Genomic DNA, 27662 nt, shown 5'->3' with positions numbered 1-27662 from the left:
GACCTGGCTGCCCAGAGAGGACAGGCTCAGTAACCACAGCCTGGACATAGAAACTGGACAGGCTCCGGCTCCCCCGCGCTCCTGGACTGGATGAAGAGCTTAGGAAATGGCGGGGTGGAGGGATGTGGGGCTCTGCTGACTGTGGGGAGACACTGCTCTGAGACGGCCATGCCGATCACTGTAGCGCCGCCGGGACACGCGGCATTTCTGTTCCTGCTTCAGACACTGAAGTTCCTCCAAGCCGACACTGCGCCCCCTTTCTGTGGGAGACGTCACTGGAATCCAGCACCCCCCCCTTGACATCTGTCCCCTACAAGACAGGCAGAAGAGCACAAGACTGGAATGCCAGACGAAGATCCGGTGCTCTTAGTGGCGCACAATCCCCCTCTGGCTGTTTGAGAGAGGAGCTGTAAAACCTGGACCGGATCAACCTGCTACACATCAGGAAGCCACAGAAGGCTGGCCAATGCCGACATCCCTGGGGCCCGGAAGGACACGGGCCATTGCCTGTTCCCCCTGCTGCCGAGCTGTGACCTCTCACCCAGTTACCCCCCCCATGTGACAGTGAGGTGCAGTGGGGGGTGGCATGCACTCAGACCCAGGTGCTGTAGCCCATATTGCGCCAGCAATCTCTGCTGAATGAATGGGTGCCAGAAACCTGTTTAAAAACAGGCAATTGCAATCCCTTTAAGCTGCGTCGGAGGAAAGTGTCAGCCAATTACAGTATTCATTAAGAGTAATTAACGCTGTTTGCTAAAGCAATAAATTTCACTCTGAATGTGCACAGCAGGGCTCTCTGTTTGCCCTGAGCATCACCTAGGGACTCCAGCAATCTGATTCTGTGATGCCAAAGCCTATGCAGTGGGTTTCTTAATGTGGTGTATAACCCACGGTGCCCCTCTGACCTCGCTGGCAAGAGACTGTACTCTTCTTCCAGTCATTCCAGATTTTAAGGGAGAAATGTTTGTGAAAAGGGGCGGCGCTGTGGCACAGCAGTTAGCTTTGCTGGGGTCCTGGGGTTCAGCTCCCGACTTGCAGTTCTGTCTGTGTGGAGTTTGCATGTTCGCCCACGTTGCGATGAAAGGCCATCCATAATTGCAAGGGATTACTGGTAAATTATGTGAAATATGGGATTTAGCCATCGATGCCATTTCGCCTTCCTTCTCTGGAAGCCAGTCCTGTCAGCTCTGTACTGCCGAAGAAAAGGCTGCCCTCTCTTCACCACTGTAGCCCAGCGTTCCAGCGAGCGATCTGCTGTGGCTGAAACCTTTAATCTCCTTATCTGCTCTGCTCTTCAGGCTGTGCTCAGGCCAGCTGGCCCCAGGTAACCCCTTTTGAAAAACAGTGCTGTGCTACGTGAAATGGAGTCACATGTGAAATAATCACACTGGGGTGTTTGAGGTTACAAAGGGGAGAGAACTATCACCTTGATTCTTCTGACTCATCCACAGAACGGCCGCAGTAAAGCAAGTGAAAGTCTGGCTAGCATTTGTCAGCATGACAGAAGTATGGGAAAAGGTTGGGAATATGGGAAGGTTATACTTGTATAACAATTATTACAAGTAGCAGTAATGTTTGCTGGAGTCGTATCATCGATATCAGGAGCAGCTTTGCGTGCAGAAATTTGTAAGAAATCTGCTTAACACCAAGCACAATACATACCAGGCACAAACACACCACCATCTGCTGGGGCCAGATCTTGAGCATCAGGCAAGAAGGGCCAGACGCAGACGTTCAAGCAGAAAGCTGATATTCATAGTACGATTCCCCCAAGTGGACAGTTTTTTCTGGGGGGGGGGGGGTAGTATTATTACAAGAGAGATCAGTACAAATACATATGTATTCCACTGCACTAATGTGTTACAAGAAGATGCTGTAGTTGCTCTTAATCTCTCCAGGTCAGATTTCCCCCAGACTCTGTGCTTGGACCATCAATGCCGAAAACTTTCACCACCTCTCTGGAATACTCGTGCCCTCCAGTGGAAAGATCAGAAAGTCCTGCAAGACCCTGCTGGTTGCTACAGCGAGGGGTGGGAGTTAAAGCACATTGCTTGTTATGGGGTGGTTGCAGGTTCAAATCCACCGCCTCGCTGTGCACCTCCTTGAGAGACACGCTGAACCCCACAAGAGCGCCTGCTACACAGCTGATTACTACGAGGGGTACTGTCGGTTCTGGCTGTTGCCTCCACAGCTGTTCTTGGGACACAGCTGGAGACGCTTGTAGACGAGCACACCGCACCGGAATACGCGTAACGTTCGCCGTATCCGAGCACTGTAAAGCACCGAGCAGCAGAATCATGGGAATGATCGTGGGAAACCTCAGGCAAGCCGGAATGTGTGTAAGAGCCGCTCAGAAGAATGGAGATCTTACTTATCATCTTTATCAAAAGGCGGCTTTTCCATGCAGTTGGACTTCAGGTTGTTCTCTGTAGCTCCAGACATTTCACCAACAGCTCATCTGTTTTTAGTTTGGGGAGCAGGGGGCACAGGGGTCATTTCACCCCCTGACTGGAAGTCAAGGCCTGATTAAAGCTCTCTGCTGCCCCCTGCTGGCGAGCTCATTGGACCTTCAGGGGAGATACCTGGAAAGGAAAGGGGGGTGGCAGGTTGCGGTGTTTAACAGTGGTCACAGAGGGAGATCAGGATGACTGCTCTTCCACCTGGGCACTGCATAGCTGAATCCAGATCCATCCATCTTATCTTCTAACCACTTTATCCAATTCAGGGCTGCCGAGGAGCTGGATCCTATCCCAGCAGCAATGAACACAAGACAGGATACACAGGACTCTGGACAGCATGCCAGTCTATCGTAGGGCAGACTCACAGACACTCACACTCACACCAGGGCCAATGCTAGCCAGTGCCACTATGCTTTCTGAAATATTCCAGCTTGGAGCTTTTACTTCCTAAACCTAGCTCACCATGGAACTAATAACCTGCTCAAATCCCCTTCATTAAATTAACTGCCAGTTGGACTGCTCTCTGCAATCCTGGTTTACCTGTGCAACCAGGGCACATCTGGGCACACCTTGGAAACTGAACACAGAGCATATGCTCTGAAAGACGAAGAGAACTAGGTTGTTATTAAGGGGTCCATTCATCAAGTACTAGAGCTTTCGGACAGAGGGCAAACCAGGAAACACTGGAGTCCCCGAGGAACAGGATGAACACGTCATTTAAATAAGACAACCAGTGCCCAGTGTTGCTTGATAATCCTATACTATCATGCCCAGTCCTCCTCACTTGTACTGGACACGGAAAAGGAAAAATGTGGATACTGGGACAACGCTCTCCTGTGGCATCTGTATGTCTCACACAGTGTGCAAACCACACCTACACCACACCTACACGATCTACCTCATTATGATTTCTTATTTATTGCACATGTCTGCATTGTTTACAAACTGTTTACTTGTACGTTGTCTACTGTTTGTTTGTATACTGTCTTGATGCTCTGTGTTTTTACACTTTTTGAACAATCGAGAGACTTTCTGTCAGTAAGAATTCCACTGTATCAGTACATGTACCGGTTACACATGGCAATAAAGTTCAAGTTCAAACCAACAGAAATTTTGCCAGTGACAAAAGAGCACAACAGAATATGCAGTTGTGCTCAGTTTTCTATTAGAAAGGGGAATATCACAAAAATGAACATGAAGCTGTGCAAGCACCCTGCAACCAGTAAATCCCGGAGTGGATCAAACTGCTGTGCAACAGGAGTCTGGTCGGTTTCTCTGCAAGAGGAAACCTATTGCAGCTGAAAAGGAAATTGACAGAGAAAAGACAGACATGGTAGGGAAAAGCAGGAATAAAGCAGTTCGCTTTGGAAGTGTCAACCACTGTGGGATCCCTTGGGATGAACAGTGTTGTGTGAGTATAATTAATTATAATTAGTGCTGCCACTGTTCTTCGGATTTTTGAGGTCTTGTTCTAAGTATGGGTGTTCTGGAGACGGAGGGAACGCACAGTGGATGTGGAGCCCAGACGAGACACATGACTCATCCTCTCTGAAGAAAACAGATCTGTCTTCAGCAGCGCGGGCTGGGAGATGGGAGAGGGCTGCTGTGCTTCATGGCTGCCGAGAATGTCTGCATATACACACACACACAGTACTGCGCTGTGCACACACACACACACGTGCGTGCGCCCACGTGGACATCGCCCCCTGCTGGACAGACCCAAGAAGTGGCTTTTTATTCAAGTATCGGAGAGTAAGGAGCTCCTCGCGGTCTCCGAACAGGGCCCACCCCTTTCCAAACACAAAATCAGATCTGAAATGTGTAATTATTGGAACGTAGTTCAAGTAGGGAGCTGCGTCAGCATACCTAGGCTGCAGAGGAACAAGTAAAGGATTATTCCATGCTGAAAAGACAAGTAAAGAAACTCATTTTAGAAACACGACGTCATAGACACCCGAAGAAGGCTCCAGTTGGCTCCAAAGTTGTTTCATTTCTTCTCTTTTCAGCATGGAATAAACCTTTACCTGTTCCTAATTATTATAAATAACACCACTATTTCTTGTAAAGGATCAAAGGAACTGCAAGGCAACCGGTTATCTGCGATCAGCGTACAGAATTCTCTCTGACCGATCCTCCAGACTTGAGCAGTGCTGCACTATTTGTTGGATATTCTCTGTGTGAGAGTGTTGATTTTACACACTGGAGTGCTGGCAGACTTTCTACACACTTCAGTCTCCGGCAGTGGAGAAAAGGGTCATTAGTTACTGAACACGCTGATCCTCCAATTCATTTATCCAATTAAGCGACCTCCTCCAACAAAGCCCTGTACTGGCAGGGATGGGAAGGTCAGGGGTTAAGGTATTGATTTATTAATATACATTTATGTCCCTATTGTATCAGCACCACTGTGCCTTGGACTGACTGCATGAACATCGTCTCAGTAAGCTGCTTTAGACAAGGATATCTGCACAGCAAATATTAATACTATTAGTAAGAGTAAATCTGGTAGTTCCACATGGCTGAAATCCATCACTTCACTTAAAAGTTGAAAGTTATTTTGAAGTTCTATACCAGGGTAGTCAGACTCCCACCCTGGATGACCAAGTTCTTGTTTTCAATTCTAATTCAAATTATTTAATTAACAGCATAACTGTTAATATACCTTTCCTGGCACTGAGACAATTTACAGGTGACTGGACCTTTAATTACTGTCATGTGTCATCAACTATAATAGACCTTAAGACAGTGTCTTTATTGTCTAATTAATAAATTAGATTAATTGTTTAATTAACACTAACTGAAGTTTTGCTGAATTAATTTTACAGAGTTAATTTATACTTCTCAATGTAATATGAAAATGTTTATTATTCAAATTGATTTATTACAATTTGATTGTTATTTGCCATCTGAAGGAGACTTTTAATAGGTTTACAAACTGGGAACTTGGGCCTGTCATTCCAGATGTGTCAGAGGCCTGAAATGACAGGAAGTGACCTTTGACCTTCAGCACAGACATGACCAATCAATTCATGCAGGTAACAGCCTGCACTCTCAAGCTACAGCAACAGAGTGCCAGTCTGCACATATGATTCCGCAGACTACAACAGAGAAACATTGCTTCCCTAAAGTGTGCCTGACCACTGAGTGGACTCTGAACTGGTTTGGTCATTTCAGTAACAGCAAGTGTCCTTAACCTCCGAATTGACAACTCAATTGAGTATGACCTCTGGAATACAAATATTTAGAATATGAGTGAATCCTATTTAGTCATTTGGAGAGCCTGACAAGTAAATAAAGATGTTTAATGTTATACTGGCAGATGCATACCAGTTCTTTAGGAGACGTAACCTGTGATTTTCATACTTTTTGTTTTATTGTAGCACAGACAGGAATGGCAAAATGCAAACACTGATGACTCCCTGATCCCAGGACAGCCTAGTCCAATCCTGGATTTCCACAGTCCAACGGGATTTCTTTCCAGCCCAGCTCATTCCGCTCCAGGCTCAACCGGACGTTAGTCATCTTCCCAGGTCTTCAGATACAGCTGATTTAAAGAGAGCTCGAAAATCTGGATCTGGCCCGACCTGGTGTTTTTCTAACGGGCACAGTCGGCCAGTGATATTCACCCAAACTGAACCTGCGCTCTCTGGGCCGGAGGGTCCCGGCTGCTCTCTGGATGGGGGGGTTTCACCTGACTCTCTTGGGGCATCTCCTCAGTCCCAGGGGTCGACAACTGCTGCTTTAGTCTGGGCAAAGAAAACAAAACCCATCTGTGGGGCACAAGGCAAAGGTGGGGGCGCCCTGTGGCCTGACCACACAGTCGGGTAACCCCGAGTCTCTATCAGCCTACAGGAGAAAATGCACCCCGTTGCAGCTCTGGCCCTCGTGAAAGGAACATAGCCTTTTCCCACCCTGCCAGCTTCACATCTGCTCCGGCCTGCCCCGCGAGCAGTGGGGTTCACGATCAGTCCCGGTCAAGGTCAGGGCAGCTCCGCCAGCCGACTCGAGCTCCTGCACCGCGAAAGCATCCCTCTCCGTGCTGTGCTGCTCGGTGACACCCGAGCTTTGCTGCCTCACAGCTCCTGGGGCCGGGGCTCACTGCTGGACTGGCCCGGCCCGGTCAGGGCCCCCCAGACACACCTTCTCCAGGCCAGCGCTGAGGTCGTCCTCGGTGATCCCCTTCAGCCTCAGCTCCTCCTGAACTCTCAGCAGGTAACCGGGGTCTGGATACCCAAACCTGTCGACAGACAGACAGACAGGTTGAGAGGATCTGTACAGTTCGTGCCTACAAACACAGGAGCCCTGCTCAAGGACTGTGTGCCAGGCAGTCAGCTCGAGTCGCCACCCTAAGAGGAATCCCAGCGGCAGCCTGCCCTGACAACCCAGAGGTTAGTGGACCAAGTTCAATGAGGATGCCGCTGCATGTGGTGTTGGAGGACCAGTAGGGGGCGCTCTTTGTACGGCTCTGTATTCCCAGACCAGTGCCCCAGTGTGGGGACAGGGAACACTGTGCTGTAGGAGGCGCTGTCCCTTAGATGACACGAGGCCCCGAGTAAGGGCTCGATAAGGATCCCCGGATCTGTTTGTAAGAGTGGGGGTGTCACCCCGGTGTCCTGGATACACTCTGCTCCTGCACAGTCTGTCCTCCCTTCACCCCCTGGAGCAGCAGTGTCTCTCTCCTGCCCTGAGCTGCTGTGCAGTGGGGCTGCAGTGTGTCTCCCAGGAGGGGCTGCTCTTCACTGGGGAGGAGCTGGGTCCCCTCCTGTGTGTGAACAGCTGATGACAGCTCAGCACTGACACAGGTGTGATCCGAGATTCAAGAGGGGGTGCTGAAGTGACAAGGGGTCCCCCGGGGACGAAAGGCGCTACAAACTGTGCACAGAAGGACTGGTTATTGGAATGAAGTCACGACGGACTACGACGAGCACGCTGGCGCTGGCGTACCCCTGGGGTCCCCCGTGCGTGCTGGTCTTGTGGTGGACGTCGTTCCAGACCACCACGTTGCTGAGGCCGGTGGTGGCCGACGTGCCGACGGTGAAGGTCAGCCGCTGCTCGAAGGCCCTCTGCAGCAGCCGGAGCACCCGCTGCCCGTCGGCGCAGTCCGGCAGGAACGCCCTGCGGGACGTCCCGGTGAAGCCCGCGCCCGGATTGGGGTGTCCCCGCTGCGGAGACACCGGACAGGGATTTAATCCGACAACCGATGGAGGCAGGCTGGCAGAGTGGTCAGCACCGCCGCCCGCCGGCGCTGGGGGCCCTGGGTTCGATTTCTCGGGTGCGGTCTGTGTGGAGTTTGCGTGTTACCCCCGTGTTCGCAGTGGGATACCCAGGTGCTCCAGTATCCTCCCACGGTCCAGAGACATGCTGGCCGGTTAATTGGCTTCTGGGGAAACGGGCCCTGGTGTGAGTGTGTGTGTCTGTGTGTGTCCTGCGAGGGACTGGCGTCCTGTCCAAGGCGTAGCCTGCCCTGTGCCAGTAGCTGGCCAGGATGCTTGACCCTGAATTGGACCAGCGGTTACTGGCAGTGATGTGAAGATGCGATGTCAAGGGATGAAGGTATGATCTGGTGACACAGCTGAACTGCTGCAGCAGCTACAATAACACATGACAAGAAACCCCGGGCCCAGGGGCTGATCCACTCCTGGTTTTGCGAGCTGCAGGCTCCCGTGCAGCGGCCAGAGGCGGGTGCTGCGCATTTGGGATGGCGAGTCAGTCCCTGTCCCGTCTCCTTTGTGCCTCAGACACCAGATGGCCAGCCTCTGTAGGGCTTCCCCGCTAACTGGGAGGACTGGTGTTTGTGCTGCGATGGCAAACGCGCTCTGACAGCCTGTACAACCCGTATTTGTGGAGTGAAAAAGCCAATACTTCACTCCCAAAAATCGCACCACGCTCAAGGCCTCTCTACCGGTATAGATCTTGTTTGCTCAAAAACATCAACGCTAAGCGTGAGCGGCGGTGACCTGAAACAAGACCTGATCAGTCGCGATCCTCGTGAAACGGAAATCTTATCCCCCCCCCCCGCACCCCGAGAGAGAAGCCGAGTGCGACCTCTCCGCCTCACCTCTTGAACTCCAGACGGGATAGTGTAGTCAATGACGATGGTGCCGTACGGCTCGTACCCCGGCAGGCGACTGGTCCAGCGGGTCACGGCCATGCTCCCGCCCCGCGGCTGGTCCCCGATCTGCGTGCCGTAGAAAGTGAGGCACACCGGACAGGCCGCCTTGAACTGGAAGGCCTGGTCGATACAGGGGCGACAGAACGAGTGCCGGCACTTCTCCAGGGTCTTCTTCTCTCTGATCCCGTCCATGCAGATGCAGCAGTAGTCCTCCCCGGGCGCCGGACTCAGCGAGCCGGCTCCGGGGAAAGAGCAGGCGCCCCGGCTCGGCGACTCGCCCGCCGGCGCAGGCCAGTTCATCCTCTCCGTCGCGCACACGAGTGGGGATGGGAGCGGGCAGCAGCGGCAGCACCGGCCGGGCTGAAGCTTGGGGATTTGGGAACGCGCCGCTGAGTGGAGAAGTTGCCGAGGCCGTAAAAGTCGATCTCATCCGGCGTCACAGTGTCGTCGCGAAACTCCGACCCCCGACACGCACGTTTTTAGTAATGTCCCGTTTTGTTGTTGTTGTTGTTGTTGTTGTTGTAATCTTTGAACGGGATCGGCCAGGCAGCGAGATTTCAAAGCGGAGACAGGTCCACAGGTGTGCACACCTCGACCAGAGGAAACGAGAGCCCTGCCTCCAGTCTGCCAGCGCTTTGCGCCAAACACGTCCCCGGCCTGAGTTACCAAGCAGTTTTCTGCCCTCCGGTGTCGCGTCGGCCGCCCTCCCCTTCAAAGCGATGCTCTTTCCGCGTCTCTCAAACCGTGTCGGAGGCGAAGCGAGCCGCAGGTCCTCCTCCTCGCGGCGCCCTCTCTGTTGCGATCGGGCTGCAGGGTGGCAGCTTGGGCACGCGGTCTGGGTGATTTCCTGCTGCGAAGTTTCATTTTCAGTAGCTGGATAACTTTCGCCTTTCTGTCAGCGCACGAAACTCCCCGGCCGGCGAGCGCCTGTAGTTCGATCCCCAGCTTACAGAAGTGCTTTTTTTAACCTTTTTTTTTTAGGGTTTAGGTGTGGGTCGTGGACCATACGGTGCCCTCCAAAAGTATTGGGACAGTGAAGTCAAAATGGCGATTTGTGCTGTATACTCAGGTGATTCGGAATTGGGATGAAAAGATGACTATGGGGCAAAAGTACAGCATTTTCCCTTTGATTTCTGGGTATTTTTGTGCTTTTATGTTGTACAGTGGTATACTTCTAAGACGTTTTGTGGTCCATTCCCCCATTTTAGGTGAGCGTACATATTGGGACAAATTAACTCAAAGCAGTATAAAACTTAGTATTGAGTTACAAATCCTTTGGACACAATAACTGCATCAATCCTGCAACACTAGTGACATCACCAAACTCCGGGTGTGTTGATTCGAGATGCTTTGCCAAGCCTTTGCTGTTTGTTTTAGGGGCTTTTGGACTTCAGTTCCGCAAGTGAAATGTCTGCTTGATTGGATGTGAATGGGGAGCCTGACATGGCCAGTCTAAGACTCTCCTCTGTTTCTCTCCTGATGATCTCCTTGGTGGCGTCGGCAGTGTGTTTTGGGTCACTGTCGTGCTGCGTGAGGAAGTGCAGGCCAATGAGTGTGGAGGCAGTTTCTTGTCACAGGCAGACAGGATGTTTCTACACAGTTGTGAAGTCATTCTGCCGCTACAATCACTGGTTACGTCGTCAATAAAGGCGAGTGAGACAGTTCCAGGGGCGGCCTGCATGCCCAAGCCCCCACACCACCTCCAGCACGCTCACAGGGAAGTGGGACTATGGGCTTCGGATCGTCTGCCCTTTGTTCCGGTCTCCACACTTGCACCTTGCCATCACTCTCGTAGACATCTGTCCCATCTGTCCCATCTGTCTACAGCACTTTGTTCCAGAACTCTACTGGCTCCTCTCTGTACTTTCCAGCAAATTGTAACCTGGCCTTTCTATTTTGGGTACTGATGAGAGGTTTGCATCTTGTGGTGCAGCTTTTATAATCCTCCTGGGAAAAGTAGATTAATAATAATAATAATAATAATAATAATAATAATAATTGCTTACACTTATATAGCACTTTTCTGGACACTCCACTCAAAGCGCTTTACAGGTAATGGGGATCCCCATCCACCACCACTAATGAGCAGCCCCACCTGGATGATGAGACGGCAGCCATAGTGCTCCGGTACACTCACCACACATCAGCTCTCAGTGGGGGGGAGAGCAGAGTGATGAAGCCAGTTCATAGATGGGGATTATTAGGAGGCCATGATTGGTAAGGGCCAATGGGAGATTTGGCCAGGACGCCGGGGTTACACCCCTACTCTTTTCGAGAAACGCCCTGGGATTTTTAATGACCACAGAGAGTCAGGACCTCGGTTTTACGTCTCATCCGAAGGACGGCGCCTGTTTACAGTACAGTGTCCCCGTCACTATACTGGGGCATTAGGACCCACATGGACTGCAGGGTGAGCGCCCCCTGCTGGCCCCACTAACACCTCTTCCAGGTTGTGATACTCTCACCCCTGCACAGTGGAGATTGCTGGCAATTTCAATTTCACAGAGTTTTTCGTCACAGCTCTGATGATTTTTCTATCATCAACTGCAGCTGTTTCCCCTGGCTGGCCCGGTTCTTGCTTTTTGCGAAGCACAATAGTGTTCTTTTCCATTTCAAGATATTCCAGATTGCCGATTTTGCTATGCCCAGTTTCTGTGCTGTGGTTCTGGTTGCGTTCTTCTTTTCTTTCAGCATCCAAATTGCTTGCTTTCTTTCACAGACAGCTCTCTGGTCTTCATGTTGGTTTAGGCCAACAGCCTCTAAAGGCCGACAGCAAGGGGAAGAGTGAAGGCTAAATCAACACTACACACTCACAGCCCTTTAATGTGCAGAATCGGTGCAACAGGAAACATCAACCTGATAAGAAAAACCTGGCGACCAATTGTCCCAATACTTCTACTCAGCTAAAATAGGGGTATTGACCATAAAAAGTACTATTATTCTAAAATGGTATCACACACAAGCACTGAAATACCCAGAAATAAACGGTGACATGCTGTACTTTTGTCTCATATTAATCTATTTATCTCCAATCTGAATTGCTTGAATATAGTCATTCCTTCCAGCCCCTTCAGAGCATTGCACTGACAGCGTGTAAAAGCATGCAGCTCACACCCGAGTCCTGTGCCTCACATTTGAATCGTGTTTTTTTTTTACTGTATTGTTATTTATATTACAGAATTGTATAGATCTATAAAACCTACTGGGTGTTTTATGTACGCTGTATATATGCTATCTTTGTTGTCCCGGTGATGACAAACCCTGTGTGAGGACAATCAAGCAGATTCTAATTGATAGCCGATGGGAGCCGTTGACACCGGACTGACCGGCGCAGCTGCAGCGTTTAGCCAGTAGGGGGCAGCAGCCACTCAGACGGGGTCTGAAAACCTATTCTGAAACGTCATAATCGGAAAACAGGCCGTGAGAAACCGGTTTTCCAGCGAAAATATACTTTTGGAAATGACGCAAACTCTAAAATGCCTCAACCTGCATTAAGTCAGAAATGTGGCGGGTTTTTTCTTTCCATCGCTCCCAAAAACGTTTCACAGACTGTCGGGAATGTTTGTAGTTATGGAAAAAAAAACTCAAACAAGAAGTGATCCATTCAGTTACATTTCAATTGCCTTTTCGTTTCAAACGAAACAGACGCAGTGGCCTCGAAGCACAGGGTGTGTAGATACAGCCAACGCTGCTTTCTATATATAGGATGCTTCGTTTTTAGTCGTGAAGAGAAAATACCACGAGCAGACCCGATGCAAGTTTTCAAAATATTCAAAGACGCTGACGGGTAGTCTAGGGGAGGTCTTCAGTGCCACAAGTGAAACCGTGAGACAAGAACCACCGGGCACACGAGGAAACTGTGTGGAAGTACATGGGAAAATGAGAACAGGACGCACTTCTTTACACAAAGGGCAGTGGGAGTGTGGAACAAACTGCCCAGCCATGTAGTGGAAGTGACTTCTTTCCAGGAACGACTTGGGCGATATCCAAACTCCTGATTACCAAACGGGCCAACGGCTTCGTCCCGCCTGTTTGACGCGTGCTCTGTGTGGTGTCGGGATAATACCTGCGTGTAACTGTGGGGTTCAACCTCTGCTGTTGACAAGGGGTCCGAAGTTCAGGCGCAGTGGTGGGGTTTGAGCGTGACAAAAGGATTAAACAAAATAAAACGCCACCTGTTGTATTCCTGCCTGTTGCATTCGACGAATTTAACCTGTACGAACTGATAACACGACACTCCGAGTGAACAAAACACGGTTCATCGCTTTCACTGCTTATCTGGAGTCTACGGCCTCCGTTAAAGATACCGCTCGCAGCGAATGAGTGGAAACGCTTTGTGAATAATGACCTTCAGCCCGGGGCGACACAATGATTTATCGTCCTCTTGTCTACCCAGACAGCTGTATTGTGAACCCAGTTCTCCAACCGCCAAAATCCGGACTGACCTGATGAAAAAGTAGGCGGCAGCAAATACATCTATTCCATAATTGACACTGGTTTCTAAATAAACCAGTTAAAAAAATAAACTTTCTGTTAAAAACGTGCAGTTTCGTTGCCCACACTAGCGCTACACATAACGTGATAAGCGACGCCTAACCCCTTTAATGTTAAAAAAATGACGGCGAAAAATAAAGTCTTCGGGGACATGAATTGGTCAGTATTGCTCAGGACGTGGAGGGACGGTTTTAGGCACTGTGGAGGAGCGGTCCCATTCGCTTATTATGACCAGCTTCTTTCACATCGATCCAGCGGCGAATTCACACACCAGGCCCCGGGACCGGGCCGATCCGATCCGAGCCGGGGCGGGCCGGGCAGAAGCCCGCAGGATCCCGACTGGGCCGCCCTTCCGAGCGGCGACGCGTCGTGTGAAAGGAGGAAGAAAAAAACAGACGTGGCTTTGGGAGTTTCTCCTCTGAAACTTTCCCAGGGCATAAAAACGAACATAAGTGGGAGTTTCCACGGCCCCGTGAGAAAAGAGAACAGTGGATTAAATGAACGTCGACGCCTTGCGCTGAAGCGGTCGTGCGTGTCTGCAGATGGCGCGCTTGCGCACCGCGCTCGGAAGACAGAAATAGATCTGCTGCCCAGCCGAGCGCTTAATCTCGCGGTGCAGTTTCACCAGACACAAGACAGGTGGGAATACACGATCAATTCCGGTCACGACAGGAGAGGGTTCCCGTCTGTGCAGCGGGGCAGTGTGCGTGAAATGCCTCGCTCCAGGGTGCAACAGCAGTCACCCAGTGGGTGGCTTGACACCCTCCCACTCAGGGCTCCACAGCTCTGATGGCCACCCCACACTGCTGACCAGGCCGGCAGCACAGGGCAGCAGGAGGGACCATACTCCGGACGGGACACCAGTCCAGCGCAGGGCACACTCCATTCAACCCACCTGCCAACTCTCTGGGAAGGGGAAGGATCCATGGGGACACATGCAAACTCCACACATAAGGATCTCCAGTGTGAAGCAGCAGGGCTAAAGGCCCCGCTGTTGGGCCTGGACTCTTGGAGCAAGATGGGATCATTCACACCTGAACGAGGAATGGATGTCTCCATTCAGGAAATCCCAGGTCCTCACTGGATTCCTGATCTTAATTACCCTGGGATAGTCCAATGGATAAAAAGGTTTCTCAGATCAAATCGCCTGTTTTCAATCTGTTCCTTATTGAAAAGTACCTATACAACCTGCAGGAATTCCCCCCCCAGCCTGGGGTCAGCAGAGTGAGGCAGGGTGTCTGTCCCCTAGGGACTGTGGGTCTCTTTCATTTCCTGAAAACGACCTTCTCCTCATCCCCACAAGGGGGCGGCAGGCCATCTATTCCAACATTCATGAGTCATCGACAACAAGTCTGGGGGTCTCCAACCCTGCTCCAGTAGAGCTCCAATGCGACTAGTCTGGGGTCTCCAACCCCATTCCAGTAGAGCCCCAATCTGGCCAGTCTGGGGGTCGCCAACCCCATTCCAGTAGAGCCCCAACCTGGCCAGTCAGGGGGGTCGCCAACCCCATTCCAGTAGAGCCCTAATATGACCAGTCTGGGGGTCTCCAACTGCTCTAATACAGCCCCAATCTGGTCAGTCTGGGGGTATCCAGTTCCATCCCAGGAGATCCTTAATATGACCAGTCTGGTAGTCTCCATCTCTCCAGGTCCAGGGCTGGAGATCCTTGGATTGACCACCCTGGAGCTCCCCAGGATCAGGGCTGGAGATCCCTGGCTTGACCACCCTGGAGCTCTCCAGGATCAGGGCTGGAGATCCCTGGATTGACCACCCTGGAGATCCCCAGCATCGGGGTTTCAGATGCTGCTCTTGGGTAGACAAGGGCAGACCTTCAAAGCAGTCACCCCACAGATCACCCCCAAGAACAAAGCACACCTGTTATCAAGTGACACTCCTACACAGCAGCACCAGAACAGCAGTCCTTTATTCAAGTATGAAAATGTAAAGCACAGAATTTAGTTTTTTTTTAACAAAGAAGTCTCAATCAAAAATAGAAATTAACACAACCTATAAAAGCAGAATATTAATTAAGAACAATCAATGTGCAATTTTATAATATTTTAAACTTTTTCTTTTTTGTACTGCATAGAAATATTTGAGCTGAGGATGATGTATCTTTTTGTGTCAATCTTGCCGTGAGCCTGACTTCTACAGGTTAGCTCTATTGGTCCCGTCACACACAAGAAAACAACTACCGTATAAAACACACAAAAAACATTTTTTTCTTTTACAGTTAGTTTGCCCCACATTCTCAAACAATTTAGACATTTTTTTTTGAAAGGCAGTTCTCCCACCCTTTCAGTTCAGAAAAATATACATACAGCAGATACATTCAATGAGTAAAACAGGTGAGTGAATCCAATGGATCTGCAGCTGCTTGTTTGTGTTAAAGAGGTTGTGCCATTTCTGTGTTCTCTCTTAACCTTTCTGCACAACCTGTTCAATTGGTTGTATTACAAATCTACCCTATTTTGTTCACAAGGTGCCCCTGATAACAGATAAGAGGAGGCTGTGCTGATCTGACGCACATTGAGGGGTGTAACATCGAATCCCTTCCCCCCTCCACTTCCTGTCACTGCCATTCCGACTTTGTCAGTCGCTCTTGCCTCCGAGACGGTTTTCCAGGAAAGGTACCATGACATTTCCCTGCCAAGACAACAGAGGAACTCCTTGTTCTTTTTTTTTTAAACAAATGTCTTACTGGTTTCCGATCTTCAATAGTTTTTATAATGTATTTCTTACTAATAAACCGATGGCCAAACAGATTCCACTGTCTGGCAGGAAAACACCATTGTGCCCTGCTCCTCGGAGCTCTCCAGAGCAGGCAGCACCTGTCTTTCAAAATGGCTTTTCACATACATGTGGGCACACAAAGCTCTTGCTATCAGGCCAAAAGTGCTAAGGAGTTGAGAGACATACTTATTTTTAATTCTCCCATGAGAGATCTAATCGTAGAAAGCTTGAAAATATTTAAACATTTAAAAACAAGAGATTCATTGACATATTGAAACACATGTATCTTAAACACTAGAATACATTTAAAGGGCTCGTATACTGTATGCCTGTCGGAATGATATTAAACATCTTTACTTGTCAGGCTCTCCAAATGATTTAATGGGATTCACTTTTTTCTACATATTTGTGTTCTGGAGGGCCCCTTTTAATATTGAGAAATGTCATTGCGTACTTGCAGGTACAGGCGCTCTTCCTGAAATGACCCAACAGGTTTAGTGAGTGTGACCCTTCACTCAGCGACTGGTCAAGCAAGCACCGGAGGATGAGAGTCTTCCTGTTCTAGTCCTCCTGGTCGTGTGTGCGGATCAGCGCACGGCTGCTGCTGTTGCTTCTGTCTGGGCCAGGGGGGGGTCAAAGGTCCCCTCCTGTGACTTGGTCACAGACGTTTTCGTTTTGAAAATAAAATCAGCCACCAGTCCTGAATGTGTAAAGGTAAAGGAATTACTACATTGAATGAATTGCCAGAATACAGAGATGAAGGCATCAGTTAAACACGTCTATTATCTGCAATCCACGCCTGTCACCAGGTTATTTGTAACAGCGTAATCTAGACACAGTGCACTCTCTCTAAGCAGCATCTTTCTCTGCCCCCGCTTTGACATCCACTAGGTAAGAGAGCTCACAAATGAGAGGGGCCATTCAGCGCCTCTGGGCCCGGTCATTCGTGAGAACAAACGGATACCTGGAGCTCAGCCAGCTGGGAATCGGCCTCAACACCGCCGCCGGGCGGCGTGCTCCACTCTCCCACAGCCCTTTGTGTAAAGACACGCCTCCTGTCACCACAACACCCGCTGCCCGATCACAAAACAAGCTCGACTGGCCACACAGTCTCCTCTCATTTGTCGCTGCTCTGAAGTATTAAATATTTCTAATAGCAGTTGGAAACACACTGACGTGCAGAGCTCTCTCTCTCCCTCCCTCAGGTCCGACTGCTTCCCTACACTTTCTCATCAACTCCGTTGGCTATTTCTGAAAGGAGAGGTAAAAGCAGTGATGGGAGACAGAGGCTTTTGGAGCCGATTGTCACTGGAGGGGGACGAGTCCCCATGAGGGTTATACAAGTTAAACAAGATGAGCATTTGACCGGAATCAGCTGCCCCGCCCACTGCCCACTGCCCACCCCTCCCCCAAGAAGCCCTGAAGTTCCCCTGAAGAGATTAAAGCTTCAGAGCCACAGGCCAGCGCTACAGGAAATGCGACGTCACCATGCAGCACGCTGATTGGCCGATCGGTGTTCCCAGGCCTGCAAATGCCCAAAGGACTAGAAAAAACCCACACGCACAGGAAAACAGGACTGCAACTCACACAGGATGAGGATAAGAGCTGATGATCGCGGGGAAGCCAATCCGATTCCGGCTGCGTAGCAGTCAAAGATCCATTTCAGGTTTTACCAGCTGTGGAGCTCTATTGAAGCAGGAAAGCGCATTTGGATATCATGGCACATCTGTCCATAAAAATGCACTCCCAGTAAAGTTCTGAGATCGAAATAAGATGTTGAAATATGTCTAGTCTTAGCTCACCGAACGTGCCCACAACTGGCAAAACCTGGAGTGGATCAGAATTCTGAACATCCGGGGCCGGATCCGATTATGAAACGCCAACAGTCTGCATCACACAGCCAGCACCAGTCCCAGCTGCTGCCTGCGTGCTTGTCAGTGCTGCAGGTGAAAAGCAGAATTTCTGCTCTGCCTGCTGTCTGTGCAACAGTTCATTGTAACTTTGCAAAAGCATGGAATGCTGATCCAAACTGCATGGAAAAATTCACCTTTCCAATTCCCGCCCCCCCCGCCCTCAACCCCAACTCCAACCCCAATCTTCGGCACATAAGCGTAAAGACAAACCAAAGCGAGTAACGAGGCCGGATTTCATTCCTCTCCCTGGCTTCTCCGCAATCACAAGGTAATGACTCGAGCCAGATCCCGGAATCGGGAATTGTCCGCTGTGTTGCATGACCTCTACTGTACCGGCACACAGGTGGTCGTGGAAGGGGGCTGTCCGATCGCGCCAGGACAGTTCTCCGGGAGCCCATCTGAGGGTCCCAAGCCTTGCCCAGACAATCCCATCCCGAATCCCAGCTTCTTCCTCCTCCTCCTGCCTCAGTCGGCCGTGATCCCCTTTTCCCGCAGCTCTTCCGTCACGCGCACCAGGTAGGTGGGATCGGGATACCCGAAGCTGGGGGAGAGGAGGGAGGGTTTCAAGACGGAGGGAGAGGGAGAAGAGACAGCAAGCAGCATGCCGCAATGATATCTGACGATCCCGAGGGAGTCCAACATGAACAGAGAGGAAACCTACACTGGTGGAAAGGACTGAGACCTCGAGGACTAGGAAGTAGGAAAACTAGAATGTTAGGCATCATCCAGGTGGGGTGGAGGGGAGTCCCCACTGGCTGTAAAGGGCTTTAAGGGCTTTTCTTCAGGATCTGCGCCTGTGACTGGTTACCGGTTCAAATCCTGCGGCCGGCATAGGAATCCTACTCCGCTGGGCCCCTGAGCAAGGCCCTTAACCCCAGCTGCTCCAGGGGCGCTGTACAATGGCAGACCCTGTGCTCTGACCCCAAGCTTCTCTCCGTCTGTGTCTCTCATGGAGAGCAAGCTGGGGTATGTGAAAAGATGAATTCCTCATACAAGAAACTGCATATTTTTCCCCTGCAAATTGCATATTTCTCCCCTGGCCAATAAAGTGATCTTCTATATATTATAGAAAAGATATCACTGCTCTGGAATTAGTACTGGGTGCTGTGCTGACATTAACAGGTGATCGCATCAAGCTTTCGCAGATCCTGACCGTGGGCAAGCGCTGCTCGGACAGAGAGTCGCTGCGGTGCTGCAGCTCGCGGGAGAGCCGGACATTCGCGGTGGTCCTGGTGATCACGGCCCCATCGCGCTGCCTTTCGGGCTGGGCTCACAGCGACGCCCGTCTGACTGCCCTCGAACCCGCCTGCCGGACTGCTGGGGTCTCAGGGGTGGCTTCACCCGGAGCCGAGATGCCCGATCCCAGCCCTGTCCCTGGCAGAGCTCTGCCAGCAGCGGGCCAACAGCTGGGGAACCCCCATGCCTCGCTGCGACGAAGGGTGGGGGGGGTCTCTCCCTCGTCACATGACCTGTGACCTGGGTCTATCGGAATCCTTTCGTTGGCCTGGCTGTGGATCTGTCTGTTCTTCCATGTTACAGACTGAACCCTCCTGGTCTCGGTGGAGCCCTGCCTGCCCAACCGGAGATGGGGGGGCGGAGCCTGGGGGTATTGAACCTGGCCCTCATACTGTAGGAGTCATCCATGAATCCATTACTGCGTCACGAGCACGACTGCTCATATTAATATCCGTTTGCTCTGCCTCGCCTGCCCATCGGGAGGGTATTGAAACCGGCCCTCATGGTGCAGAGAGTTCCTCTTCGTCTTGCCCTGTCGGTGTGAGAGTGCCACAGCCTGGCAGTTGCTCATTGTTAGAATCTGGAAATGTTTAACTACTTCCCTGCACAGAACACTTAACAAACGGGCACAAGCAGCGGGGCTGGGGTATGGAGGGTCAGTGAGGAGGAGGAGGAAGAGCAGCGGGGCTGGGGTATGGAGGGTCAGTGAGGAGGAGGAGGAAGAGCAGCGGGGCTGGGGTGTGGGGGGTCAGTGAGGAGGAGGAGGAAGAGCAGCGGGGCTGGGGTGTGGGGGGTCAGTGAGGAGGAGGAGGAAGAGCAGCGGGGCTGGGGTGTGGGGTGTCAGTGAGGAGGAGGAGGAAGAGCAGCGGGGCTGGGATATGGAGGGTCAGTGAGGAGGAGGAGGAAGAGCAGCGGGGCTGGGGTGTGGGGGGTCAGTGAGGAGGAGGAGGAAGAGCAGCGGGGCTGGGGTGTGGGGGGTCAGTGAGGAGGAGGAGGAAGAGCAGTGGGGCTGGGGTGTGGGGTGTCAGTGAGGAGGAGGAGGAAGAGCAGCGGGGCTAGGGTGTGGGGGGTCAGTGAGGAGGAGGAGGAAGAGCAGCGGGGCTGGGGTGTGGGGGGTCAGTGAGGAGGAGGAGGAAGAGCAGCGGGGCTGGGGTGTGGGGGGTCAGTGAGGAGGAGGAGGAGGAAGAGCCGCAGGGCTGGGGTATGGAGGGTCAGTGAGGAGGAGGAAGAGCAGCGGGGCTGGGGTGCCGGGGGGGGGTGGGGGTAGTGGAGACCCTACCAGCGTGGGCCGCCCCATACGGAGGTCTTGTGGTGGATGTCGTTCCAGGTGATGACGTTGCTCATGCCCGTGGTCATGGAGGTGCCGATGGTGAAGATCAGCCGCTGCTCGAAGGCCCGTCTCAGCAGGCCCAGCACCCGGTTGCCCTCAGGACTGTCTGGCAGGTACGCCACCCGGTCCGTCCCAGGATACCGCACTCCTGGGTTCAGGTGCTCCTGCTGCAGAGGGCACAAAGCAACAGGACGTTACTCCAACCACCTCCACGCATCCAGCCGGCCGCCTCCTTCCTCACCATTATTTCCAACTCAGGGGGAGCCGGAGCCAATCCCAGAAAGCAACAGGCTCAAGGCAGGGTACACCCTGGGCAGGACGCCAGTCCATCACAGACACACACACTCACACCAGGACCAGTTTTCCCAGAAGCCAATTAACCTGTGGACTGTGGGAGGAAACCAGATTCCAAAGAGATAGCACCCCAGGTCTGGAATCGAACCCAGGGCCCCAGCTCTCCAAGGCAGCAATGCTAACCACTGCGCCACCATGCTGCTTCCTGATTAAAAGAATTAGTTCAATTAAATAACTGTACGTTAAAACTGCAATAAAAGCCATTGAAGGCGTGTCTCTCTGTGACTGGGGTTGCCCAACCCTCTTGAAAAGGGCCCCCTTAACTGCGGGTGATGTCTGTCTTCCCTGCAGGGCCACGTGTCTCACCGCCTGCGTGCCGGGGGGGAAGCTGTAGATGATGAAGATGCAGCCGTAGCCCTCGTGCCCGGGCAGCTCCAGGTCGGGATCCCTCTCCACCGTCATGGTTCCGTTGGCCGGCTGGTTGCCGATCAGCTGGCCGTACACCAGCCGGCACACGGGGCAGGCCCGCTTCACCTGGAAGGCGCGGTCCAGGCAGGTCCGGCAGAAGGCGTGGCCACACCGGTCCAGAGTGGTCCTTTCCACCATCTCCCCCATGCAGATGGAGCAGACGCCACCGTCCTCCACCTCGGCGGGCAGAGCCCCGCCCCCGGCCCCGCCCCCACTGAGCTCCGCCTCCCTGCGGGGCAGCAGGTCGCGGGGGGGCGGGGCCGGGGCGCACAGGCCGCCTCCCAGGTCCGCGGCTTTCCTGCACCGCAGCTGCTGCCTCTGGGAGCGTCGCGGCTGCGGCGGGAGCAGGCTGCCCTCGCCGTCCGCCTCTCCGCCGCCGAGGCAGGGCATCAGGGAGCGCTTCCTCTTGGGGGCCCCCTCCTTCCGGTTCATCTCCTTGCGGGCGCTGCGGCACAGGTCCATGAAGGCCCGGCGGGCCGCCGGGGAGACCGGGGCGGGCCCCGAGCCCGGCCCCTCCCCGCCCGGGCTCCTCAGCTTGACCGTGCAGCAGCCCCCCCTCTCGGCGCGCCGCACCACGCCCGCGCTCAGCCCATGGCCGCTCTGAAACTCCGCCAGCCAGGGCTGGCCCGCCGCCGACAGGTAGTCCCACACGGCCTGAGACACCAGCACCTCGTCGCCGCCCCGCCCCGCTCTCACGCTCATCGCGGCCAAGGAGACTGCAGGGAAGCCAGAGAGGGAAGCGGTTACGAGGGCCAGTGCCACGCACATGTCTTCAGGGCTGGAGCCCAAGGAAAACGGAGCGGTTCAGGACCCCTCCACCAGCAGCCCCTCCAGACGAGACCCCTGCGGCACAGGCTGGACTCGACAGCCCACACATCGCCGGTCTGGGAATGGGTCGTGTCACTCAGCCCCTGGGACCGGGCTTCTCCAGACAGCGACACACAGATGATCTCTGCTGGGCCTGCACTGGGGTTAACCAGCCAGCCTTGAGCCATAGAGAGATGGTCGGCGCTGGGATTAACCAGACAGCATTGAACCATAGAGAGATGGTCGGCGCTGGGATTAACCAGACAGCATTGAACCATAGAGAGATGGTCGGCGCTGGGATTAACCAGACAGCATTGAGCCATAGAGAGCTGGTCAGTGTTGGGACCTAGGGAGCTGGTCAGTGCTGGGATTACCTGGTCAGTGTTGTGACCTAGAGCTGGTCAGTGATGGGATTAGCTGGTCAGTGTTGTGATCTTGAACTGGTCAGCGCAGGGATTAGATGGTCAGTGTTGTGATCTAGAGATGGTCAGCACTGGGATTAGCTGGTCAGTGTTGTGACCTAGAGCTGGTCAGTGCTGGGATTAGCTGGGCAGTGCAGGGATTAGCTGGTTAATTTAAAACAACTGGTTGAGTGTTAAAGCCCTTTGGCATGGCCAATACATACACTATACTTTAATAATTCATTATTAACCAGATCAAAGATTAAAACAGAATGAAGGAAATATCAAAGTCTAATTAATAAAAGTATGAATCCAATTACACGGTCACCTTGTCTAGGATTGAAAAGCCCCGAATAAACGCAATACAATGTGTTCAACACATGATTTTCGCAACACCGAATTCTGAATTAAAAAGGTTTCATTTCTGAGCATTTCAACGTGCGATTCGATAGGGCCGTTGAAATTCTGTTGCTAATTTTATTACTAATATTACTTAACAACAGGTGAAAAACAATATCTACAAATCCATAAACTGATTCGTGAATAGATTAAGAACTAAATCCTGTATGATTAACAGTGGAAACGGAGTTAAAGGGTTTGCAGTTTCCCCACAATTAAGTAACCCGAATGAAATTGAAAGTTATGTTCTCGCTTTTTTATCATTTCTTGTGCGCGAACCGGTCAAGAAAATGTTTGTTTTTTGTGTCACAGCAGTCATTAATGTTGGTTTTTGAACATCACTCATGTCCCTAAAGAATCAACCAACGAAACGAAAAATTAATGTGCCGTTTTCAGATAAATTCCCAGCGGAGCATCTTGCTTTCGCTCAATTCGTTCTAAAAAAGACTGAATTTTTAATACGTCGTGGGGGAAAAGAGGAGTAGATTTGTGTTGATGCTAATCACGCCGGAAAAAAAAAACTTTGCATTTTAAATCAACAGGACCGTAGTCGGGCGTTTGCGCCACGGAATAAAATAATATTTTCAGATTAAAACATAACCGCGGCGTCCCTGTTCGACCGGACACCCGAACCCAGAACGCTGGCTCTGGCGTTGTGAATGAAAAGGAGAAATAACCTTTTTTTCTCTCTCTCTCTCAGAGACCGTCGAGATAGTTTCCCTAATTTAGCCCCAACCCCGCCCCGCACAGCCAGCCCGTCCGGCCCGTCCGGCCGCGGCTCCGACCCGGCGCCCCGAACCCGCTCCTGCCGAACCGCACGCGCCTGATCCGTCACTTCGCGCCAGGCGCCCGCGAGGCAGAAAAAATACCGCTAACAGAGGAGTCGTTTCTTCCGATATATAATCATATATATATATGTGTGTGTGTGTCACATGACATGCTCCTCGTTGGGCTTCGGAGAGCAGCGGTGCCAACAGGCGCTCCAAGGACTCGGCGCAGCGCGGAAGGAGAAGCAGACAGGGATGGTCCTACACAAAGCTCACCTTGCTTGGGGATTATTATTTTCGTCATGACATCGACTGCTTTTATTTTTTTAAAGAATTTTATATTCGGTTCGAGCTCGGGTGACGACGGCGGTGTTTTTCTTCTTGTTGTGTGTGTGTGGTTTCCCCCTTTAAGTCTCCCTTACAATAATAAAGAAAAAACGAATCCCACAGACTGGGATGAATAAAACGTACCTTGTGATCCCATATATATAATCCTTTTGATCGGGGTTTTCTTCCTGTTAGCCAAGAGAAAATAAAAAAAACAAAGGTCATTAGCCAATTTAGAACGCTGTAATTTTGAGAAACTTTAAAGCCCCTCAACAACAAAGACAGACCCGAGGCAGGAACTGTCAAACAGGATTAAAAGGATCGCGCGGCACCCTCTCCTGCAATAAAAATGCAAATAAAATAGGCAATACAGTACATCAAACAAAAACAAGCACACACAAAAACACCTTCGCATTTAAACTTTTGTTTTCTGCAAAAAAACAACAACAAAGGCCTGTTGGAGCCAGTCGGTACATGAAGCCACCAGGTTTTACTGAAACAATTCTTATCGAGCACAAGCTCCAGCAGCCCCAGCAGAGAAGTACCGAATCGCTCACCTACGAGACTGCAGCGCCGACACCGGAAGAGAGCTGTGTATTGTCTTTTCCACGCAAAATGTAACTGAACCCCCGACTCGGGTTTTAGCGTCGCGTTTTCAGGTCTGACTTGCGTCTTTGCATCCCCGCGGAAGCCGACTCGACTGGACCTGCAGGCTTAAAGACCCGGGTTATAGATCGTCCCGCAAGTAAACACTGACACGGTGTCTAGCTGGAGTTGTCCGCGGTGCTCTGAAACCAGACCCCCCCCCCAGCCCACCTGGAGAATTCGATGTGGTTGTCCTTGAGCGAAATCATAACATCATAAAACGACCTAAAGATACACTATCAGTAGTCGCCACGCGTGAACACGGACGGCGATTCGGCTACGGGAAGCCACAAGACGCCGCAGGTCGCTCTCCAGCCCCCGCGATGAGGCTTCGACTTCTGTTTACTCCTGCGATCATGTTCGATTTGTTTATCTTTTTTTTTTTAAAGTCCACCCTCCATGACAGCAAAAAATAAATATATATCTGTGTACACAGTCGGCAGGAAGTTCGTCACCGGGCTCTCCAGGATTGGTCAGAGCTGACGGAGCGGTGCGGCGCCGCTGCGCGCCGGACCTGTGGCTGGAGGGCTGCGGGAGAGCGCACCTCCTCCGCCCGCTCTCCCCGCACAGCCTGACCCGCTTTCCACCGGGCACTCCCTGCGGCGGGGGACAAGCGCATCCCGAGGTCTGCGGTGCGCTGGATAAAAAAAAAGAGTTTCTGTTCCTCCCATCTTGCTGCTATAAGAGATGACTGTGCACTATTTCTCAACGAGCTTCGGCCGTTTGGGGGGAGAGAATCATTTCCACGTGCGGCAATAGCACTCATATTCCGGGGGAGTATTTCCTTAATTTCACTTTTTATTTTTCACAGTCAAGCGTTGTGATGGAAATGAATATTTTTCCCACGTGTTTGAAGCTCATCCATTACTCATTGGTCTAGTGTCTGACACTAACAGTGCTCATTGGTCTAGTGTCGGTCACTAACAGTGCAGACTGGTCCAGTGTCAGTCACTAACAGTGCTCATTGGTCCAGTGTCTGACACTAACAGTGCACACTGGTCCAGTCTCAGTCACTAACAGTGCACACTGGTCCAGTGTCAGTTACTAACAGTGCTCATTGGTCCAGTGTCTGACACTAACAGTGCTCATTGGTCCAGTGTCTGACACTAACAGTGCACACTGGTCCAGTGTCAGTTACTAACAGTGCTCATTGGTCTAGTGTCTGACACTAACAGTGCACACTGGTCCAGTGTCAGTCACTAACAGTGCAGACTGGTCCAGTGTCAGTCACTAACAGTGCTCATTGGTCCAGTGTCTGACACTAACAGCGCTCATTGGTCCAGTGTCAGTCACTAACAGTGCTCATTGGTCCAGTCTCAGTCACTAACAGTGCTCATTGGTCCAGTCTCAGTCACTAACAGTGCTCATTGGTCCAGTGTCTGACACCAACGGTGCTCATTGATCCAGTGTCTGGTCCAGTGTGTTTCCACTTTCTGTGTAAAGTGAAATTAAAGCTTTATTAAAGATGCTTTTAAGTGTAGTGGATCTTTGGATCGTGATACGGGACACTGCTGCAATAAACGCTGCCCTTTGGATGAGACATTCATTTGAGATCCTGACTAGTTAGTCATTACAGATTCTCGGGAGCTGTTCATAAGAGTAAGCTCTGTCAACCTTATAAACCAGATACGCATGAAGTATACTGATGGAAAAAAGAAATGCAACAGCTCCACCTCCACACTCTGGCCCTCCCGTCTGCGTGGAACAGGCTGAAGAGTGACTCATCCGTGAAGAGGACCTGATGCCACTGCTGACGAGTCCATCTGTCTGGCCCAAGCCAGTCGGGGGTGATGTCTAGGAGGTGTGAACGGAGGGCCTGTGACAGGTCGCCCTGCTCTAAGGCCAGCAGTGCGGAGCCTCACTGTCCTGTCACTGATGTGGGCATTGTGTCTGCCAGCAGTTTCAGCAGCAGTACGGGTGGCAGATCTGAACCGACCTCTCAGATGAACCGGTCTGATGTGTCGGTCCTGCTCTGGCGTGGTCACTCAAGGGCGACTGGATCTTGGACGGTCATCTGTCCTGTCGGTCTGCTGAAACCTCCTCTGCAGTTGGGACACAGTGGAGCGGTTTACTCCATAGTGTCTGGCAATGCTGGCACATGACATGCCTGCCTGCAGCATGCCAATGGCCCTCTCCCTTGCTTCTGGTGACATTCGAGGCAATATGGAATGCACAGAAAACTGACTGACTCTGTGGGTTTTTTCTTGTAGTGACCTAACCTTTGAATTAACCTTTTTAAAGGTGACCTGATCAGGCATCGTTCCACCTGGACTTCGTGGGTAAAAGTGCACCTAACGAGCTTTTGTGCGACTGGCAAGTTGCAAGGTCTCACTGTTCAAACTGTATTAATAATAATAATTGCTTACACTTATATAGCGCTTTTCTGGACACTCCACTCAAAGCACTTTACAGGTAATGGGGACTCCCCTCCACCACCACCAATGTGCAGCCCCACCTGGATGATAGCCATAGTGCGCCAGAACGCTCACCACACATCAGCTCTCAGTGGGGAGGAGAGCAGAGTGATGAAGCCAATTCATAGAGGGGGATTATTAGGAGGCCATGATTGGTAAGGGCCAATGGGAAATTTGGCCAGGACGCCGGGGTTACACCCCTACTCTTTTCGAGAAACACCCTGGGATTTTTAATGACCACAGAGAGTCAGGACCTCGGTTTTACATCTCATCCGAAGGACGGCGCCTGTTTACGGTATGGTGTCCCTGTCACTATACTTGGGCATTAGGACCCACACAGACCGCAGGGTGAGCGCCCCCTGGTGGCCCCACTAACACCTCTTCCAGCAGAAACCTTAGTTTTCCCAGGAGGTCTCCCATCCAGGTACTGACCAGGCTCACACCTGCTGAGCTTCAGTGGGCTGCCAGTTGTGAGTTGCAGGGTGATATGGCTGCTGGTATTGCTGGTCAGAGGGCTTAAAACAAATTTACCACTTTTTGTGAAAGATATAACTATAGTATACTCATTCCAGAAAATGCTGCGTTTATTTTTTCCATCAGTATAGATCCCCCCAGTCTTAATGTCAGGTGTTTGATCTGTTCTAGGCAGTGCCTTCTGACGTATTCAGTTATTTGTAATGTGGTAGCCAATCAAATATCAGCGTCCTGGCAGGAAGACATATTGGTACCGTGCGCCGCTTGTGGATTGTGGGAATTGTAGTTTAGAAATGATCTACTCGTAGCAATGAATATGTGAGACACTTGCTTAAAAAACTACATATCCCACCAACCCACGGAGATTGGTTGTGTTGTTGGGACGTCCT

At 51.6% G+C, this 27662-nt stretch overlaps 2 protein-coding genes across 4 annotated transcripts; both read right to left on the bottom strand.

The window, feature by feature from the left end:
- Positions 1-5810: 5810 nt before the first annotated feature.
- Positions 5811-9520, bottom strand: LOC102698336 (probable E3 ubiquitin-protein ligase DTX3). Its single transcript, XM_006629441.3, has 3 exons — positions 8518-9520; positions 7404-7621; positions 5811-6696 (listed from the first exon to the last, which is right to left on the bottom strand). The coding sequence occupies exons 1-3, from the start codon at positions 8869-8871 to the stop codon at positions 6555-6557; spliced, it is 714 nt and encodes a 237-aa protein (XP_006629504.1). The 5' UTR covers positions 8872-9520; the 3' UTR covers positions 5811-6554.
- A 5450-nt stretch (positions 9521-14970) lies between these two features.
- Positions 14971-24811, bottom strand: dtx3 (deltex E3 ubiquitin ligase 3). Of its 3 annotated transcripts, none has more exons than XM_015344490.2 (6): positions 24557-24811; positions 24298-24453; positions 23885-23928; positions 20938-21755; positions 20227-20444; positions 14971-18252 (listed from the first exon to the last, which is right to left on the bottom strand). In XM_015344490.2, the coding sequence occupies exons 3-6, from the start codon at positions 23895-23897 to the stop codon at positions 18177-18179; spliced, it is 1125 nt and encodes a 374-aa protein (XP_015199976.2). In that variant the 5' UTR covers positions 23898-23928; positions 24298-24453; positions 24557-24811; the 3' UTR covers positions 14971-18176. The 3 variants fall into 3 exon arrangements, with proteins under 3 accessions (XP_015199976.2, XP_015199975.2, XP_006629479.3); XM_015344489.2 differs by having other exon boundaries at positions 24298-24446; XM_006629416.3 differs by having other exon boundaries at positions 24298-24811.
- Between the last annotated feature and the right edge of the window lie 2851 nt (positions 24812-27662).

This window comes from Lepisosteus oculatus, chromosome 1, assembly GCF_040954835.1.
Source record: "Lepisosteus oculatus isolate fLepOcu1 chromosome 1, fLepOcu1.hap2, whole genome shotgun sequence".
NCBI classification, from domain to species: Eukaryota; Metazoa; Chordata; class Actinopteri; order Semionotiformes; family Lepisosteidae; genus Lepisosteus; species Lepisosteus oculatus.
The sequence above is the reverse complement of the archived record's forward strand: the minus strand, read 5'-3'. Positions and strand labels throughout refer to the sequence as shown.

Bases quoted from the DNA above. Each gene is read 5' to 3' on its own strand.
- dtx3 (XM_006629416.3), bottom strand. The intron at 20,445-20,937 runs GTGAGACACGTG...TGCCCTCTGCAG, and splicing joins TCCCCCCCGGCACGCAGGCG to CAGGAGCACCTGAACCCAGG. The intron at 18,253-20,226 runs GTAGGGTCTCCA...CCTCTCCCCCAG, and splicing joins GTATGGGGCGGCCCACGCTG to CTTCGGGTATCCCGATCCCA.
- LOC102698336 (XM_006629441.3), bottom strand. From the start codon at position 8,871: ATGAACTGGCCTGCGCCGGCGGGCGAGTCGCCGAGCCGGGGCGCCTGC. The intron at 7,622-8,517 runs GTGAGGCGGAGA...GTGTCTCCGCAG, and splicing joins TCCCGTCTGGAGTTCAAGAG to CGGGGACACCCCAATCCGGG. The intron at 6,697-7,403 runs GTACGCCAGCGC...GTCTGTCGACAG, and splicing joins ACGCACGGGGGACCCCAGGG to GTTTGGGTATCCAGACCCCG.